At 40.0% G+C, this 17291-nt stretch overlaps 1 protein-coding gene across 1 annotated transcript; it reads left to right on the top strand.

The window, feature by feature from the left end:
- Positions 1-426: 426 nt before the first annotated feature.
- On the top strand, positions 427-16634 carry LOC112047192 (zinc finger protein 37). Its single transcript, XM_024084211.2, has 15 exons — positions 427-757; positions 1190-1361; positions 1703-1795; positions 2047-2181; positions 2489-2702; positions 3864-4115; positions 5061-5383; positions 6504-6634; positions 7159-7233; positions 7913-8048; positions 8605-8705; positions 10946-11063; positions 11750-11875; positions 13000-13200; positions 15324-16634. Exons 1-15 carry the CDS (start codon positions 669-671, stop codon positions 15495-15497), a joined length of 2340 nt encoding a protein of 779 aa, XP_023939979.2. The 5' UTR covers positions 427-668; the 3' UTR covers positions 15498-16634.
- The last annotated feature ends 657 nt before the right edge of the window (positions 16635-17291 follow it).

The raw sequence follows: 17291 nt of genomic DNA, 5'->3' as shown, positions 1-17291 counted from the left end.
AATCCTATGATCTTAAAATAAAATAAAAAAACAAAAATAAGTACTCTTTTTTTTAATAGATAATCCTTTTTTTTTACGGTAACTTGGCCAGGCTTGGTACGATTTTTGGGCGGTAAATCCAAAAATTGTTCGTACTCGACTAAAATACTAGGGTAGTCCGAAGTAGGCCTAATTATTTATGCCATTGACCTATTGATAAATATTTTAGAGTCTGTGCCTATAGTGATCTGAGGTCTGTGCTTCGTAAATTTGATTTCAAAAGCTAGAACTCAGAGCCCTAAATTAAAGTTAAAGCCAGTTAAGAAAAATTTACTTTGTTTTGTCCACAGACCTTCATTTGTGGTCACCATAGATATATAACTATTCTAAGTCTATGGTGATCACTGGCCTGAATAAATATGTTCCTTGGGTCTGTGCCACAGACGACAAATGAAGGTTTTGTCTATGTGCTGCTGTGCTGCTAAATATTTATTTTTAATTTTTGTAATGTATTTTAAATTTATATTTTAGTATTCCTGAATAAAAAAATTCAATTTATATTTTGAATTTGAAGTTTTTTGTATAAATTGTATTAGAGACGCATTTTGAATGTGTTGAAATGTGTTTCTCTTTGAAGTTCATTGTAAGCATTAACCCCAGTGTCCCTATTTTACAAATAATTTATTAAAATGAAGTGTTGCTTGTCTTTCTGCGAGAATTCACGAAACAATCATTTCTCTTCGAAGATCCTAGGACAACAAACAATTACATTTCATAAGTAAGTAATGTTTTTCAATAATAATCAATAAACACCATCTATCCACTTGTAAGTACCAACATTGGGACCATTAAATTAACAAAATAGTTCCTTACAGTTAAATGAAAACTCGGAGAACATTTTTTCTATTTAGAATTGAAAATTGTATGTGTTTAAAATAGGTTTTTTTCTTGTTATTGCCACTTCTTATTAAGTTTTTAGAAGATTGTAGTACAATTGGCTAAGATCACCAAAATTAACTCCACTGGTGAGGGTATTGTCTTACCCACTCCTTACATAGCTTAGAATAATAGCATACATAGAAGGTAAGTATTTGTTTAAAAAAGAACAAAGTTATAACTTTTTTGAAAAGGACAGCTAAACATTCTTTTTAATTAAAAAAAAAAGTAGCAGCCATGTAATTAAATCGAAAATATAATTATTGTGTTACAGGGTCCCTACTAAACAATGTTTGAGGTTGTCTTGGCTGGAAGCTCTTGGCTTAGAAGAAAATCAATTGCCAGAAACTCCAGTCATCTGTTCCCAACATTTCCAAAAAGATGATTTTTATATAAAAAATGGGTTCACTGAACTGAGAAGCAATGCTGTTCCTTCTGCAGTACAGGTAAATGGGAATTCTTAGAATTGTTATTAAATAACTTGAATCATTATAAATCATCAGAATTTTATGTTATGTTTGAACTTAAAGCTTGAAGCTTGTTTTTATGTTATGTCAACTAGCCTATAGAGTCAATCAAAATGAAGCTTGATAGGGTCTACTAATTAGAATATAAGACAAATATACATTACATTATAAGACATACTACTATAGTAAATAATTTGTGTCATTATGATATTTTTTTTTATTTTGCAATTGCTGTCTTATCCAGTCATCTGTGACCGCCATCTTACAACTGGTTATTTATCGATGATTAGATATAATTTTTTATTACATATCTCTTACAGATCTGCCTTATATGCCTGGATTCTGCGAGCAAACTATATCCATTAGGCAAGTTTAATTTAGAAGAGGCTTACATCAATGTGACTGGAATTTCGGTAATAATATCTTCATTATATTTGGATTTTTTTTTTCATTTTAATTCTAATACATAGTTCAAAAAATTAGTTCTAAAAATTAACAGTCGGTCTGATATAAATAGAGACTCAGAAGACATAATTCAAAATTAAGGGGTAAAATGTAAATTATTATGAAACTTTAAACATTGAATTTTTTTATTTATTTTGATATATATGTACTCCTTGAAAAATCAGAAACACATCAAAAAAACCATTTATTTTATTTCCAGTTGTATAATAAAGTGAACATTGCACCAAAACTATGTGTGGAGTGTGCACAGAGGCTGGTGAACTGCAACTCATTCAGAGACAAGAGTCTGCGGGCACATACCTTGTTGCTGGATTTAGTTAAAAGCAATGACTTTGTGAGTATTACACTAATTACTAGTGGATACATAGAGCGGATAAATATAGTTTAAATTTGACACTCAGCGGGTGAACGATCCCCTAGGGCCGCCCCCACAAAGTCTATGAATTCTACTGTTCGACCGCCTTAATTTGGCCCTACCACAAAACCAGTTCTTAGCGAATATCTAATAACTATAAACTTCATCTTTGTATGTAGTTTTTTGTGATTTTGCATTTATTTACATTAACATTCATAATCTAATTTTTTGGCCTTTTAATATTTAATTAATTTTGAATTGTTGTTCAACTTTTTGTATTTTCCAGTTAACAACACATAGAATAAAGAGGGTATATCGCGAGAAACATGGCCTAACATCCAACATAGTGAAGAGAGTGCACCAACCAGACCACTGTGACCTTCATCTGGTTGATGAGCAAGAGGAGAAGCTGTACCATGTGCCACTGGTCAAAGATGAGGATGGGGCGAATGAAGAGTTCAACTTATCCAAAAGTATTCAAAGTGCCAATAGAGAATTAGGTAGGTATTACTGGTACTGGTGGTATTATTGTTGTAAGGTAGTGGGTAGACAAATGAAACACACAATGGTTATATATTCCAAATGATTTTATTTTAACAAACAACTTTTTTTTCTTTATAAAAGAACTAGCCGACTCAATGTAAACTTTAAACTACCCCTATCCTACCCCTAGCCTACCCCTACCCCTACCCTACTCCTACCTACCCCTACCCTACTTTTCCCCTAAACTGAACCCTATTTTTTCCAAAATAAAATTTAGCCTATGTTACTTGTGGATAATGTTGCTCTCGAATGGTGAAAGAATTTTTAAAATCGGTCCAGTAGTTTTTGAGCCTATTCATTACAATCAAACAAACAAACAAACAAATATACAAACAAAGTTTTCCTCTTTATAATATTAGTATAGATATTTACTATAGTTTTTTACAATATGACCAATTTTCCCATCCCCAACTAGTCGGGAAAGACTGTGCTAGGAGTGGGTACGACAATAGACCAACGGGGTGGGGATCGAACCACCACCCATCTGTGATGAGTCCAACCACTCTTACCGTTGAGCTATTGAGGCTCCCACATTATGTGGGGCTTTGGATTAAAGCCACACCCCACCACCTACCCCACATAGTATAACCTGGAATCCTCAAGTTTTTCTTTTTGTTTTTAATTTTTCTTTTAATAGTTTTCACTAAAAATTATCAGCACAGAGTAGGCACTGGTGGTGTTAAACATGACTGGGAAAGCATGTTAGCCACATTATAATTAACATCTGACAGTGGTTAAAGAATTTATAATTATCTCCCTAAATACGTCGTTCAGGAGAAGCGTGGTAGATCTAATATAATGTGACGGGTAGCAGCAACAGTGTTTGTACCATCATTTTGTGGTAAAGGAAACACTTCAAGCAGGTCCCAGGACTTGTGACCTTGGGTGTAGGTTTAAAGGATTGTGTTAAAAAGCATCAACACTCATCTCCCCTGGCGGACATTGGCTTGTCTCCATGCCCACACTAAACAATTTATGATAAATAATTACATCACAAAACATGCTCAAAATCACTAACATGACTAGAAGCGTGACAGTGTTCAATCGATACCTGAAAAATTCGGTAACACTGTGCTCTGTATTCCCTCCTATTTTTTCATGTAAATTTCCTGTTTCAGAACCAAAACAAGAAACGTTAAATAGCGAAATAAAAAATGACGACGGATTTTCGAATGACGAAGTGAAGTTCATAAACGACGAATTCAGTTACGTCGACGTCATAGATGACGCCATCTTCGACATCGACACGGGTTTCGCTAACAGTGATGAAGACAAACCCGACATACAGGCAAAATCACACAAAAAGAGTAAAAAACCTTCACTGAAAAGGCTCGGTAGTAAGGATTCTGTGAAAGGGATTAAGAATAAAGGTTTGTGTTTTTGAAAAATTTTTTTTTTAGGTTTTACGATTTTAGCTGGGCTGGGAGAGACTGCCTAAGGTGAGGGATAACTGATTAAGGTGAGGGATTTAAAGTTTGTTTCATGTAGGATGTAGGTGACAGTTTGTTTCACACTTGAAAGTTTTTCAATTCACGGTAATAGTACGTATTATGAACTTCATACAGGCATCTGTCTTTTTTTTTTAGAATTTAAGCTATCGTGAGTGTTATTCATATTAATTGATTATGAAACACGGCTAAAACTCACGTGATATTAGGTCGGAGTATGCCCGACTAGTTTCGAACCCATACGGGGCCCTTAGTCATGAGCTGTTTCTTGCATCGCGGCACGATCCAAACTGGCAGGCATCTGTCATCGTACCCATGCTATCTGAACAATACTTTACACTTTTTACATGAATCAATAAATGTAAAATAAAGTTGAAGTGCTTATATGTAGTTATTTACACAATACCGAAAAAAATCAACATTTTTAAATTTTTTGTCTGCCTGTCTGTTCAGGCTAATTGCTCTGGATTGGTTAAACCAATTTAAATAAAACTTTCACTGGTAGATAGAGGAGGTTATTAAGCAACATATTGGTTACTTTTTATCTAGGAAAATACATGTATCCCACGAGATTTATGGAAATCTAGTACAAGTTAAATGTAGTCAACATTCCAAAAAAACTTAAAAATGACATACTTTTGTTATTACCAATTTTTTTAAGGGTGAAATTTTCGAGACAAAATAGCCTATATTGTTCTCCAATAGTCAGTTTATATACACACCAAAATTCATCAAAAGTGGTTTAGTGGCTTAGCAAGGTAACAGACAGACCTATTTACTTACATAAAAAATTAGTGTGGATTTGCTGTACATACTCGTAATAAGCACTGCAAAGTTGTACAAAAAAAAACATTTATCACATTACAGGTACATTAAAAAGGATAAACAATAAAACTAAAGTTAAATCAACAAAAGAGCGAACTAAACTGAAAGTTAAATTAAAGAACGGCATACTCAAGCTCAAGAAACAGAAGGAAAGTACATCTGAAGTGAAAAGCGATGATAGTAAAGTAAAACCAACTGAAAAGTTGTTCAAAAAGACTGCATTGACGTATGAGGAACAGTTAGCCGACGTACAACAAAGAAAGGAGACTGCAAACTATTTAAATGCTGCATATAAATGTAGCAAATGTTATAAAGGCTTCATAGATGTTGATGCCTATAATGGGCATATGATTAAACATACTAATGTAAGTATTTTTTTTTTATTTTCCACTACTACTACCGTGCAGGCAAACAATAGCAGTAGACCAAAAATTGCGCCCCCTTTGTCCCATTGCAACAAATGAAAGAGATTTCCGGTTTGGCAGACTTTTTCACTAAACGAGATATGTCGGGGCGCCCATGTAAGGCCTACTGATTACTCCCGGAATAGAGTTGGGAGACAGTGCTCTCGCTGAGTGCTCAGAAAATCTAAATATATAAAACTCAAAGGTGACTGACTGACATAGCGATCTATCAACGCACAGCCCAAACCACTAGACGGGTCGGGCTGTAATTCGTCATGCAGGCAGATGTTATGACGTAGGCATCCGCTAAGAAAAGATATTGATCAATTCTACCCCCAAGGGGATAAAATAGGGGATGACAGTTTGTATGAAATTTTGTCACCACTGAAGCGATTTGGCTGAAATTTGGAATGGATATGGATAATGCTACTTTGCATCCCGTAAAAATCCGTGGTTCCCGCGGGATTTGTCAGAAACTGAGTTCCACGCGGATGAAGTCGCGGGCGTCCGCTAGTGTGAACATGTGTTTACATTTATCGAGTAAACTCTGTAAATGTAACATATGACCAAGTGTTTGGCCGTGCAATAGGCAGAGAGAATCTCTCAGACCTTTTACTTATTCAGTAATTCTGAACACTCAACTAGCGTACACTCTGTGACCACTCATTGGTGAGTGGTGATTTTATTCTTACTTGTTTTTATGGAAATTTCAATTTATATAGTAAGTGGTCTGAGAATGTACAACTCAGTGTGATCTTAATTAAAAAATACAATTGAAAAATAAGGTTACTCTTTAAAATTTTTGTATGATAGGTCTATGTGATACATTTAACTAAACTAAGATAATTATTATTTACGAGTGTACAGACTAATTAGATTTTAATTTTACAAACAAAAAACATAAATAACTGCTATAAATACGGATAGTTTACATGCTTGTTACATAGAATACACGACTAGTTTTAATAAAACAAAGATTAGAGCATAAAGTTATTCAGTAAGTTTTCCTGGTTCAATTACTCAACGTTCAAAGCCAATACACAAAAAAAAGGAGTACAATAAGAAGAATGTTATCTTTCAGAAATATGGTCCGTTTGAGTGCGACATCTGCGGGCTGCACAGCAAGAGTCGCAACAACCTCTGCCGGCACATCGCCGTCAACCACAGCATCCGGTACAGCTGCACGCTCTGCATGTTCGTCACCATGCATATGTAAGTCTGTCTGTGATACCATCATCATCATCATCATCATCATCATCATCATCATCATCATCATCATCATCATCATCATCATCATCATCATCATCATCATCATCATCATCATCATCATCATCAACCCATATTCAGCTCACTGTTGAGCACGGGTCTCCTCTCATGCCAGTTTATAAAAAAAAACAGCTTATTTTAAGCTTAAAATTTTTTTTATTTTTATCGCGAAAATCTTGCCACTTCTTTTTTGGCTAGGTATTGTTTTTATAATAAATATAAATCATGTAATTTAAAACTACCTTTTACAACTTTTTATTACAAAAAGAAAAATCCAATTAGCGGACGGTCCCACCGAAGTTTTACCTGCATAGTTCCCATTTCCATAGATGAAATATAGCCTAAGTTACTTAGTGATTATTAAGCCTTCCATTGGTGGAAGAATTTCTAATTTTAAGTCAGTCCATAACAAATAAATTAATTTTTACCTCTTCCACATTGATGTTGTTAAATTACATTGTAATTCGCAGTGGCACAGCGAATTCCCACGAGCGCTGGCACAAGGGGTCCAAGTTCAAATGCCCGGAGTGTGATCTGGAGTTTGGGTAAGTGATACAGGGTGTCCCATATACAATATATAGTTTAATACTTATAGTATACTATTAGTATTATTCCAATATTTGCACTATACAAAATGGTGGTAAACAAAAAAAAAATAAACCTTGGCTGAGTTTGTTGTGGGCTCTTCTCGGACCAAGGCGCGTTTGGAACCCCCGTAACTTAAAATTGAGTGGATATGTTTGTTTAATTTTATTAGCTTTAATTAATAAATTATTATGACGTTACTATATGAGTACCTGACATTTATATTATTTAAAACTTCGAACAATCCAATTTAGTTTTATGAATGTTCCACTCAAATTTCTACTTTAATTTTATTTTTATTTTAATTTTAATTTTGTCAAATGAAATGTACATAATATATCTTATCTCCTATTATTAGAATGCAATACTATTATTATTAGCAATGCCCTGACAGGGTCCCATGTGACATGCATGCTAAGCTCTTGTATTAGTCTGTAAGTGCATGGATGCTAAATAAATAAAATAAACTTTAATTTTAAGTTTTCGACTATAATTACCACCATTAGATAAAATTAAATTTTGACATATACCTGACCTATCAAAAGTGCTTGTAAACCAAGCCTAATTGAAATAAAAGAATTTGAATTTTGAATTCTATATCTGCGGATATGCGCAAACGTGAGTTGTGTATCGTTGCAGCATCCGCTCGTCGTATCTATCGCACTTACGCATCAAGCACCCGTCGGACTACGCGTGCACCATCTGCGGGTTCTCGTTCATCGGCGAGCGCGGCATCAAGCTGCACATGAACAAGAAACACCGCTTCGACGTGCCAGTGAGTTCCTTGCGACTACTAGATATACTCCGCCACACTTCACTCTCTGATAACTTTATTTTGTTTCATATTTCTTTATTTTGTCTTGGCTGGTGGGAGGCTTTGGACGTGGCTAGTTACCACCCTACCGACAAAGACGTACCGGCAAGCGATTTAGCGTTCCGGTTCGATGTTGTGTAGAAACCGAAAGGAGTGTGGATTTTCATTCTCCTCTTAACAAGTTAGCCCGTTTCCATCTTAGACTGCATCATCACTTATCATCACGCTTCCATATATAAAAGAAAGTCGTGTTAGTTACTCCACTTATAACTCAAGAACGGCTGAACCGATTTAGCTGAAAATTGGCAGAGAGGTAGTTTTTAGAGCCAGGACAAGTACATAGGATACTTTTTACTTTTTTTTTTTAATACTTTTTTTTACGGGTAGGGTAGGGTAGAGGTAGTTAAAGTTTACATCGAGTTTCACGCGGACGAAGTCGCGGGCGTCCGCTAGTTATATGAAAAAACGATTCTTAAGGAGTGAACTCCAATATAAAGTGTCTTGTGGTATGTTGCAGAGCCCCGACGGGCCGCTGTGCAAGCCGTGCAACATCCGCTTCGCGTCCGAGATGGCGTACAACCAGCACATGAAGGTGTCGCCCAAGCATAATGTTGGCCAGTGAGTAGCACTTTGCTATAGCCAATAGGGTCGTTATCAACCCATATACGGCTCACTGCTGAGCTCGAGTCTCCTCTCAGAATGAGAGGGGTTAGGCCAATAGTCCACCGCGCTGGCCCAATGCGGATTGGCAGACTTCACACACGCAGAGAATTAAGATAATTCTTTGGTGTCAAGGTTTCCTCACGATGTTTTCCTTCACCAATTGAGACACGTGATATTTAATTTCTTAAAATGCACACAACTGAAAAGGCCGTGATAGCCCAGTGGATATGACCTCTGCCTCCGATTCCGGAGGGTGTGGGTTCGAATCCGGTCCGGGGCATGCACCTCCAACTTTTCAGTTGATCCATATCTTTGTTTTTTTTTAAAAGAATATTTTTTTTTTTTCGTAGGGGGAAAATCCTCATGGACACCCGTTTGGGTAGTGCCGGACTCCTACCGGCTAAAAAACCCTCCTACCTCCAAAAACGCTAGTGTACCTGCCATTTAGCCTACCACCGGCGTCACAGCGTCTTTCACTTTCCCAGTTCCCTTTCATCCTTCTCCTTTGTTTTCATTACGTTTTCTAAATACATTTTAATTGCGTCCCATTTGTCACTCGCTTGTAACATTATATTTATTAAAAAGAATATTTGCCATAATATCTTTTTAAATATGACCAATATTCCCATTCCCCTCCAGTTGGTCGGGAAAGACTGTGTTAGGAGTGGTTAAGACACGCGCGGGTATTAAGTCGTGCGCAGGATCGCTAACTCCCTCCCGGCCCCCGCGGACTATCGGGAGTGTTATGAACGAATTTGCTAAGCTATAGTCCGTTAGGCTGTGATCTATGCTTGCCACCCGACTTGCTCCCGTAGCCAAGTGGTACGACGATTCTCTTTCTACGATTGCAAACGCTATGGGAATGGCAGATCTTGATCACGTGACCTGTCGTTTATAGTTTTTTAAGCGTTTGCGATCGTAGAAAGAGAATCGACGTGCCACTTGGCAACAGACCAGAGCTGAGCCAATTTAGGAAACATAAAATACTAAATTGACCCGATCGAAATAGATTTTTAGTTCTGTGTTGAAAATGTTGCCAGTCAGTAACTTCACCTGAAAACGTTGGCAAAGGGACTGGGTAAAAAAAGAAAATATCAAAAATCATTTATTTCAAGTAGGCTCAGTTTACAAGTACTTTTGACACGTCAGTTGACTATTTGTAAAGATTCTACCACCGGTTCGGAAGGCAGGTTCTGCTGAGAAGATACCGGCAAGAAACTCAACAGTTGCTCTTTTTAAAAATCATACAGTATTATAATTTACAATTGATGATAACATTGCAATTTCTTATAGTTTTACTTTTTGTGTGAAAGTGGTAATTTATTCATGTGTGATGTGTTTTGAAAACAAACTGAGTGACGTTGGTATGTTGGTATGTAGGTTGGTATGTTCTTAAAATCTCTAAGAAATAACAGGAAAAAATAATATATCATGCCAAAAGGCAATAACTACTATGGTGAAAGAACTACCGGCTATATGGTGCCATGGCCAAAATATATAATAAAATTGAGTGGCTCAAAAAAGAAAGGGAGATCTGTGAAGGAGTCCTCAAGAAGAAATTAAAGAAAGTTTTCCTTGGGGACCCCATCACTGACTGAAGGATTTACTTTATAGAAATTGTCTTGCACCTTTTGTTATATTAAATTCTTAGGTTACCTTAGTTTTAAGTATCTTCTATCTACTTTTACATAATTATTAGAATAATGAGCGTCAACTCGCCAACAAACTGCCTGTACAGTTTGGCGAGAGTATCGATAATAATAAGGCCGTGATAGCCCAGTGGATATGACCTCTGCCTCCAATTCCGGAGGGTGTGGGTTCGAATCCGGTCCAGGGCATGCACCTCCAACTTTTTCAGTTGTGTGCATTTTAAGAAATTAAATATCACGTGTCTCAATCGGTGAAGGAAAACATCGTGAGGAAACCTGCATACCAGAGAGTTATCTTAATTCTCTGCGTGTGTGAAGTCTGCCAATCCGCATTGGGCCAGCGTGGTGGACTATTGGCCTCACCCCTCTCATTCTGAGAGTAGACTCGAGCTCAGCAGTGAGCCGAATATGGGTTGATGATGACGATAGATAATTATATGTTCAATAATTGTTAAGTGTTATCAATAAAATAAAAAAAAAAATGTACTTGACAGTCTATGCTCGTCATCCTGTGTCTTTAACTTGTGTGTGTGTTATTTTTGCAAGGAAACGCGAACGTAACGACCCGCTGATAAAGACCATGGGCTGGAGCAAGCGGCCCTGGCGGAACAAGAACAAGAAAGAGTATCCCGACGCTGACGGCGAGCCCGTAGAGTGCGAACAGGTATACAAATTGATTTTGATGATTTTCCCACAGATTAAAGATTAATAGGCAGATAGAGCGTACGGAACACAGCAGTGATGCATTGCAAATTTAATTCAGGCTTCAATCAGGAATGACTCATTCTGTATCATTTTCCAGAGAAGATTTTTGTCAAATACATAACAGTTACAATATAGAACGTTTTTGACGGCCTCCGTGGCGCTGTGGTGGATTTACAAGACGGAGGTCCTGTGTTCGATCCCCGGCTGGACCGATTGAGGTTTTCTTAATTGGTCCAGGTCTGGCTGGTGGGAGGCTTTGGCAGTGGCTAGTTACCACCCTACCGACTAAGACGTACCGCCAAGCGATTTAGTGTTCCGTTACGATGTCGTGTAGAAACCGAAAAGAGTGTGGATTCTCATCCATCTCCTAACAAGTTAGCCCGCTTACATCTTAAATTGCATCATCACTTACCTTCAGGTGAGTTTGTAGTCAAGGGTTAACTTGTAAAGAATGAAAAAATAATTTACAAACCTAATGTCTGACAAAAGTCTGGTCTTAGAAATCCTAATTATTGAAACAAAAAAATTGATTCATTATAGAAAAATTTTTAAAATTCGAATTATGAGGGAAACTTCGTCGCTAGGTTTTTTTTTTCAAAACGAATCAAATTAGATTACTTACGGGTCACCCTGTTTACTCCCCAGTGCGGCATCCCGCTGAAGGACTACTGGATGTACACGCAGCACTTCAAGAAGGCGCACCCCGACAAGAACCGCACCAAGTACCACCGCCCCAAGCTGCTGTGCGAACTCTGCGGGAAGGTTTTCAATGTAAGGCTGCCATCATACATACATACATACTATCATGTCTCATTCCCATATAGGGGTAACTAGAGACCATGTCCTTCGTCCTTCCTCTTGTTACAATCTTTAGCATATATGGGAACTTGACTGGTAATATGATATTGTGTGAAGAGAGAGAGAAGTCATAGTTCTGTATATGCATATTTCTATTGCGTGCCACTGCCAAGGATTTGGAATAATAAAGACTTGAGGTTAAAACACTGTTTAATGAATACACAAGATACAATACAAATACAAATGAGAAATAATGTTAAAAGTTACTAAACGAGATAGCGGACTGTGAACCGAACTGTTGCGTTACGAAATCAACGAATGACTAACTTCAAAATGCATTGACCAACACGCGTTAGAAATAACGTTTAGTTGGCATGCCGATTAGGGCTGCTACAAATCCTTGCATATCTCACTTGCTTTTTTCAGTGTCATCAATCCTTTCATACAAGTTCTTCGGTTCAGTGTTCTCTTGACTTGGCCTGATCATTATCAGATGTTAATAATATGGCCAAGTCTGGCGGTTTCCAAACACCAGGCTATTGAGGAGAATATATCTAAAGAAAGAAAAGCTCAATACTTCATAGGCTGACCATCAAGATACGTTATTATCATACATTTTATAGATTTTCAAGTGCTCATCAATAAAAATGGTATATATCATTAGAGCTGGTAATTTGGAGTAATTGATAATACCCACGACAACTACCCAACAACACAAACCCAAGTACTCATAATCCGGAATCAGTTACACTTATCTCTAGAGTAGTAGGCTATTGGCCTACTACTCTAGAGATAAGTGTAGTAAGCATAAATAAATAGAAATACATTAATTTTACGATTTCATAATTCGAGAATTTCTCGCTCGACTTCCCAGGATCTGCTCTAGAGATTTTTCTCTGCCAATCGATGGATTGGCACACACAGTGAATCCATGAATGCTAAAATATTAGTGTATAGGGTAAGGACACAGAATATATTTAATGGTGTTACATATTTTCGATGCGTGAGTTCACCTCGTCAGACAATCATGTTGGTAAATTTGGGTGCGATGCATTTACAATAGTTTTACTTATAGTTCTAATTACTGTATGATACAGAACGAGGCGCACCTTCGCTACCACATGCCGGTGCACTCGGAGCACAAGCAGTTCAAGTGCTCCGTCTGCGCCAAGACCTTCGGCTCCATCCTCAACCTGAAGAGTCACGCCACGCTGCACAGCGCCTCGCGCCCCAGCTACGCCTGCGACTTCTGCGGCAAGACCTTCGCCTACCAGTCCAACAAGTACCGGCACATGACGGTGAGCCCGCGCTTGTGTTGTGGTGACACTTGACTAAAGCTCGCTGCACACCGCCTCGCGCCCCAGCTACGCCTGCGACTTCTGCGGCAAGACCTTCGCCTACCAGTCCAACAAGTACCGGCACATGACGGTGAGCCCGCGCTTGTGTTGTGGTGACACTTGACTAAAGCTCGCTGCACACCGCCTCGCGCCCCAGCTACGCCTGCGACTTCTGCGGCAAGACCTTCGCCTACCAGTCCAACAAGTACCGGCACATGACGGTGAGCCCGCGCTTGTGTTGTGGTGACACTTGACTAAAGCTCGCTGCACACCGCCTCGCGCCCCAGCTACGCCTGCGACTTCTGCGGCAAGACCTTCGCCTACCAGTCCAACAAGTACCGGCACATGACGGTGAGCCCGCGCTTGTGTTGTGGTGACACTTGACTAAAGCTCGCTGCACACCGCCTCGCGCCCCAGCTACGCCTGCGACTTCTGCGGCAAGACCTTCGCCTACCAGTCCAACAAGTACCGGCACATGACGGTGAGCCCGCGCTTGTGTTGTGGTGACACTTGACTAAAGCTCGCTGCACACCGCCTCGCGCCCCAGCTACGCCTGCGACTTCTGCGGCAAGACCTTCGCCTACCAGTCCAACAAGTACCGGCACATGACGGTGAGCCCGCGCTTGTGTTGTGGTGACACTTGACTAAAGCTCGCTGCACACCGCCTCGCGCCCCAGCTACGCCTGCGACTTCTGCGGCAAGACCTTCGCCTACCAGTCCAACAAGTACCGGCACATGACGGTGAGCCCGCGCTTGTGTTGTGGTGACACTTGACTAAAGCTCGCTGCACACCGCCTCGCGCCCCAGCTACGCCTGCGACTTCTGCGGCAAGACCTTCGCCTACCAGTCCAACAAGTACCGGCACATGACGGTGAGCCCGCGCTTGTGTTGTGGTGACACTTGACTAAAGCTCGCTGCACACCGCCTCGCGCCCCAGCTACGCCTGCGACTTCTGCGGCAAGACCTTCGCCTACCAGTCCAACAAGTACCGGCACATGACGGTGAGCCCGCGCTTGTGTTGTGGTGACACTTGACTAAAGCTCGCTGCACACCGCCTCGCGCCCCAGCTACGCCTGCGACTTCTGCGGCAAGACCTTCGCCTACCAGTCCAACAAGTACCGGCACATGACGGTGAGCCCGCGCTTGTGTTGTGGTGACACTTGACTAAAGCTCGCTGCACACCGCCTCGCGCCCCAGCTACGCCTGCGACTTCTGCGGCAAGACCTTCGCCTACCAGTCCAACAAGTACCGGCACATGACGGTGAGCCCGCGCTTGTGTTGTGGTGACACTTGACTAAAGCTCGCTGCACACCGCCTCGCGCCCCAGCTACGCCTGCGACTTCTGCGGCAAGACCTTCGCCTACCAGTCCAACAAGTACCGGCACATGACGGTGAGCCCGCGCTTGTGTTGTAAATAAAAAATAAACAGTGTTAAAGTATTAGAGGACTAGTATAACGTGACGGGTAGCAGCGTCAGTGAGTGACCATCATTTCGTGGTAGAGGAAACATGTCGAGCAGGACTTGTGACCGTGGATGTAGGTTTAAGGGATCCCTTTAGCATGTTCTCCATGTCCACACTAAACAATTATGATCAATAATTACACCACAAATAGATTATTGCACAAAATCACTAACACGACTAGCAGCGTGACGGCATGCACGCTGTCTAACAAAGAACTGACCTCAAATCACAATCGTCTGATCACTAATATTTCACCGGTCTGAGCACTGATCCTTCACCGATCTGGTCACTGATCTTTCACCGGTCTGGTCACTGATCTATCACCGGTCTGGTCACTGATCTTTCACCGGTCTGATCACTAATCTTTCACTGGTCTGATCACTGATCTCTCACCGGTCTGATCACTGATCTTTCACCAATCTGATCACTGATCTTTCACCGGTCTAGTCACTGATCTTTCACCAGTCTGATCAATGATCTTTCACCAGTCTGGTCACTAATCATTCACTGGTCTGACAACTGATCTTTCGCCGGTCGTGTCGGTCTGCCGTCCCATCGGACTATAAGAGTGAGTGAGTGACTATTGTTCAAGTACATTTATTTATATCATTTGTCCCACAGATACACAAAGGCATCAAGTTCAGCTGCGAGATCTGCGACAAGAGCTTCAACACGGCGCCCGAGCGCTCCATACACGTGCAGCACGTGCACATGAAGGTGCCGTGGCCCAAGCGCAGCCGCGCGCCCCGGGGCAAGCCGCGCCCGCTCGCGCCGCAGGACGACCTCATGTGTTAGTGTCGCTGTACACTGAACCCTGAGGGTCATCAATAGCTCATCTCTTCTAATCTCATGTAGAGATGTGGGAACAAACAATGTTCCCCGATTTCTAACGTCATCCGGATGTAGGCAATATCAGTATGGTCAGTATACTCAGGCCAGAGAGTGGGAAAATAGAGATGGTCAGTATACTGGGCGACCTCATGTGTTAGTGTCGCTCAGTAGACTGAACCCTGAGGAAAAGCTTAACGATACAATCAACTTAGGAACACTTAGCTAATCTCATGTAGAGATGTGGGAACGAACAATGTCCCCGATTTCTAACGTCATCCGGAGGCAATATCAGTATGGTCAGTATACTGGCCGACCCCATGTGTTAGTGTCGCTCAGTACACTGAACCCTGAGGAAAAGCTTAACGATACAATCAACTCAGGAACACTCAGCTAATCCCATGTAGAGATGTGGGAACGAACAATGTCCCCGATTTCTAACGTCATCCGGATGTAGGCAATATCAGTATGGTCAGTATACTCAGGCCAGAACACCCTTCCCAATCTGTCTAAGGTCCGAGGCTCAGAGGATTCTTTAGAGAGTTGTTCCGCGAATTCTTCTGCTTCTGTCTCCGGGCGTGCTTCTGCCTTCTCCCAAAGTCTCCGGTGATGCCACTGTGGTCCCACTGAGGAGCCTTCGGCACTTACACAATCTGATATTTTACTTACACAAAGCGAATTTCACGAACTACGATACAATACATCACTTTCAATGGGTATTGAATACATATAAATACACAGACAGACACCATAGTAAAAATAGTCAGGATAGCTTCATAGTACCCCAAAATGTGGGGATTCAATGGAACCCCGATTTTCTGAAAATGATTTTTATTTAATGAATCAATTGATTTTTACAGTTTTGCTTTATTTTAAAACAAAACATACATGATTTTAAAAGTTGTCAACTTTATAGCATCCTGAAAGAACAGTTTTTGACATTCTTTTTTATAATTTTTGTAATGTAAAAATTTACAATAACTAATATAGATGTAAATATTATTATCAATACAAATCATGTGAATGAAGTTATAGAGATGACCTCGTATGTAAGGACAAAGAGCGAAGGTGGCCAGTTATAATATATTAAGTAGAAAATTAAAACTGCAGTTTTATTTGTATCATAGTACAATGGTACTTCTATACTCAGAGGCACAATTATCCGCCCTCTTTAATACGACGTTAGTACTATTAAAGTGGGCGGATAATAGTGCCTCTGAGTATATTTTGTAATAGCAAACCCAGCGGTTTTACCCATGTACCATTCCAACTCTGAATGTAAATAAAAAAGAAATATATGCCTATGATAATAGGTACTCCTTAATGTAGTCTTCCATTGGTGAAAGAATTTTTCAAATTGGCCCAGTACAGATACAGAGACCATTCAATACAAACGAACAATAAAATCTTTATAATGTTAGTGTAGATATGTGACGTAAATTAACCATATATTTCAAATAATGATCAATATTAACTACCCTCCAATTAGTTGTAGACTATTAGATGCTCAACTTTAAGTACTCTAAAGTAGTAATAAGTAATAGGCAAACAGGCGTGAGGCGGGTCTCGAACGCATTACCTTTTGCTATGGAGTTCTTTAACCGTAGAGCTATTAAAGCTAACGCATAAAACCTTCATTATAGTACTAGCGGACGCCCGCGACTTCGTCCGCCTTTAGACCTTAATCCGGCCGTTCTTAGCGGACGTTTACTATTTATAAACTACCTCCCTGCCAAATTTCATCTTTGTACGTAGAGCGGT

The sequence above is a fragment of the Bicyclus anynana genome, chromosome 21, assembly GCF_947172395.1.
Source record: "Bicyclus anynana chromosome 21, ilBicAnyn1.1, whole genome shotgun sequence".
Lineage (NCBI taxonomy): Eukaryota > Metazoa > Arthropoda > Insecta > Lepidoptera > Nymphalidae > Bicyclus > Bicyclus anynana.
This window is presented reverse-complemented; position numbering and strand designations above follow the sequence as displayed.

What these genes read in the sequence shown, in the direction of transcription:
- LOC112047192 (XM_024084211.2), top strand. Translation starts at nt 669, where the DNA reads ATGAAGTGTTGCTTGTCTTTCTGCGAGAATTCACGAAACAATCATTTC. An exon ending in ATATGATTAAACATACTAAT is followed by an intron (nt 5,384 to 6,503) that starts GTAAGTATTTTT and finishes GTTATCTTTCAG; the next exon opens with AAATATGGTCCGTTTGAGTG. An exon ending in AGCCCGTAGAGTGCGAACAG is followed by an intron (nt 11,064 to 11,749) that starts GTATACAAATTG and finishes TTTACTCCCCAG; the next exon opens with TGCGGCATCCCGCTGAAGGA.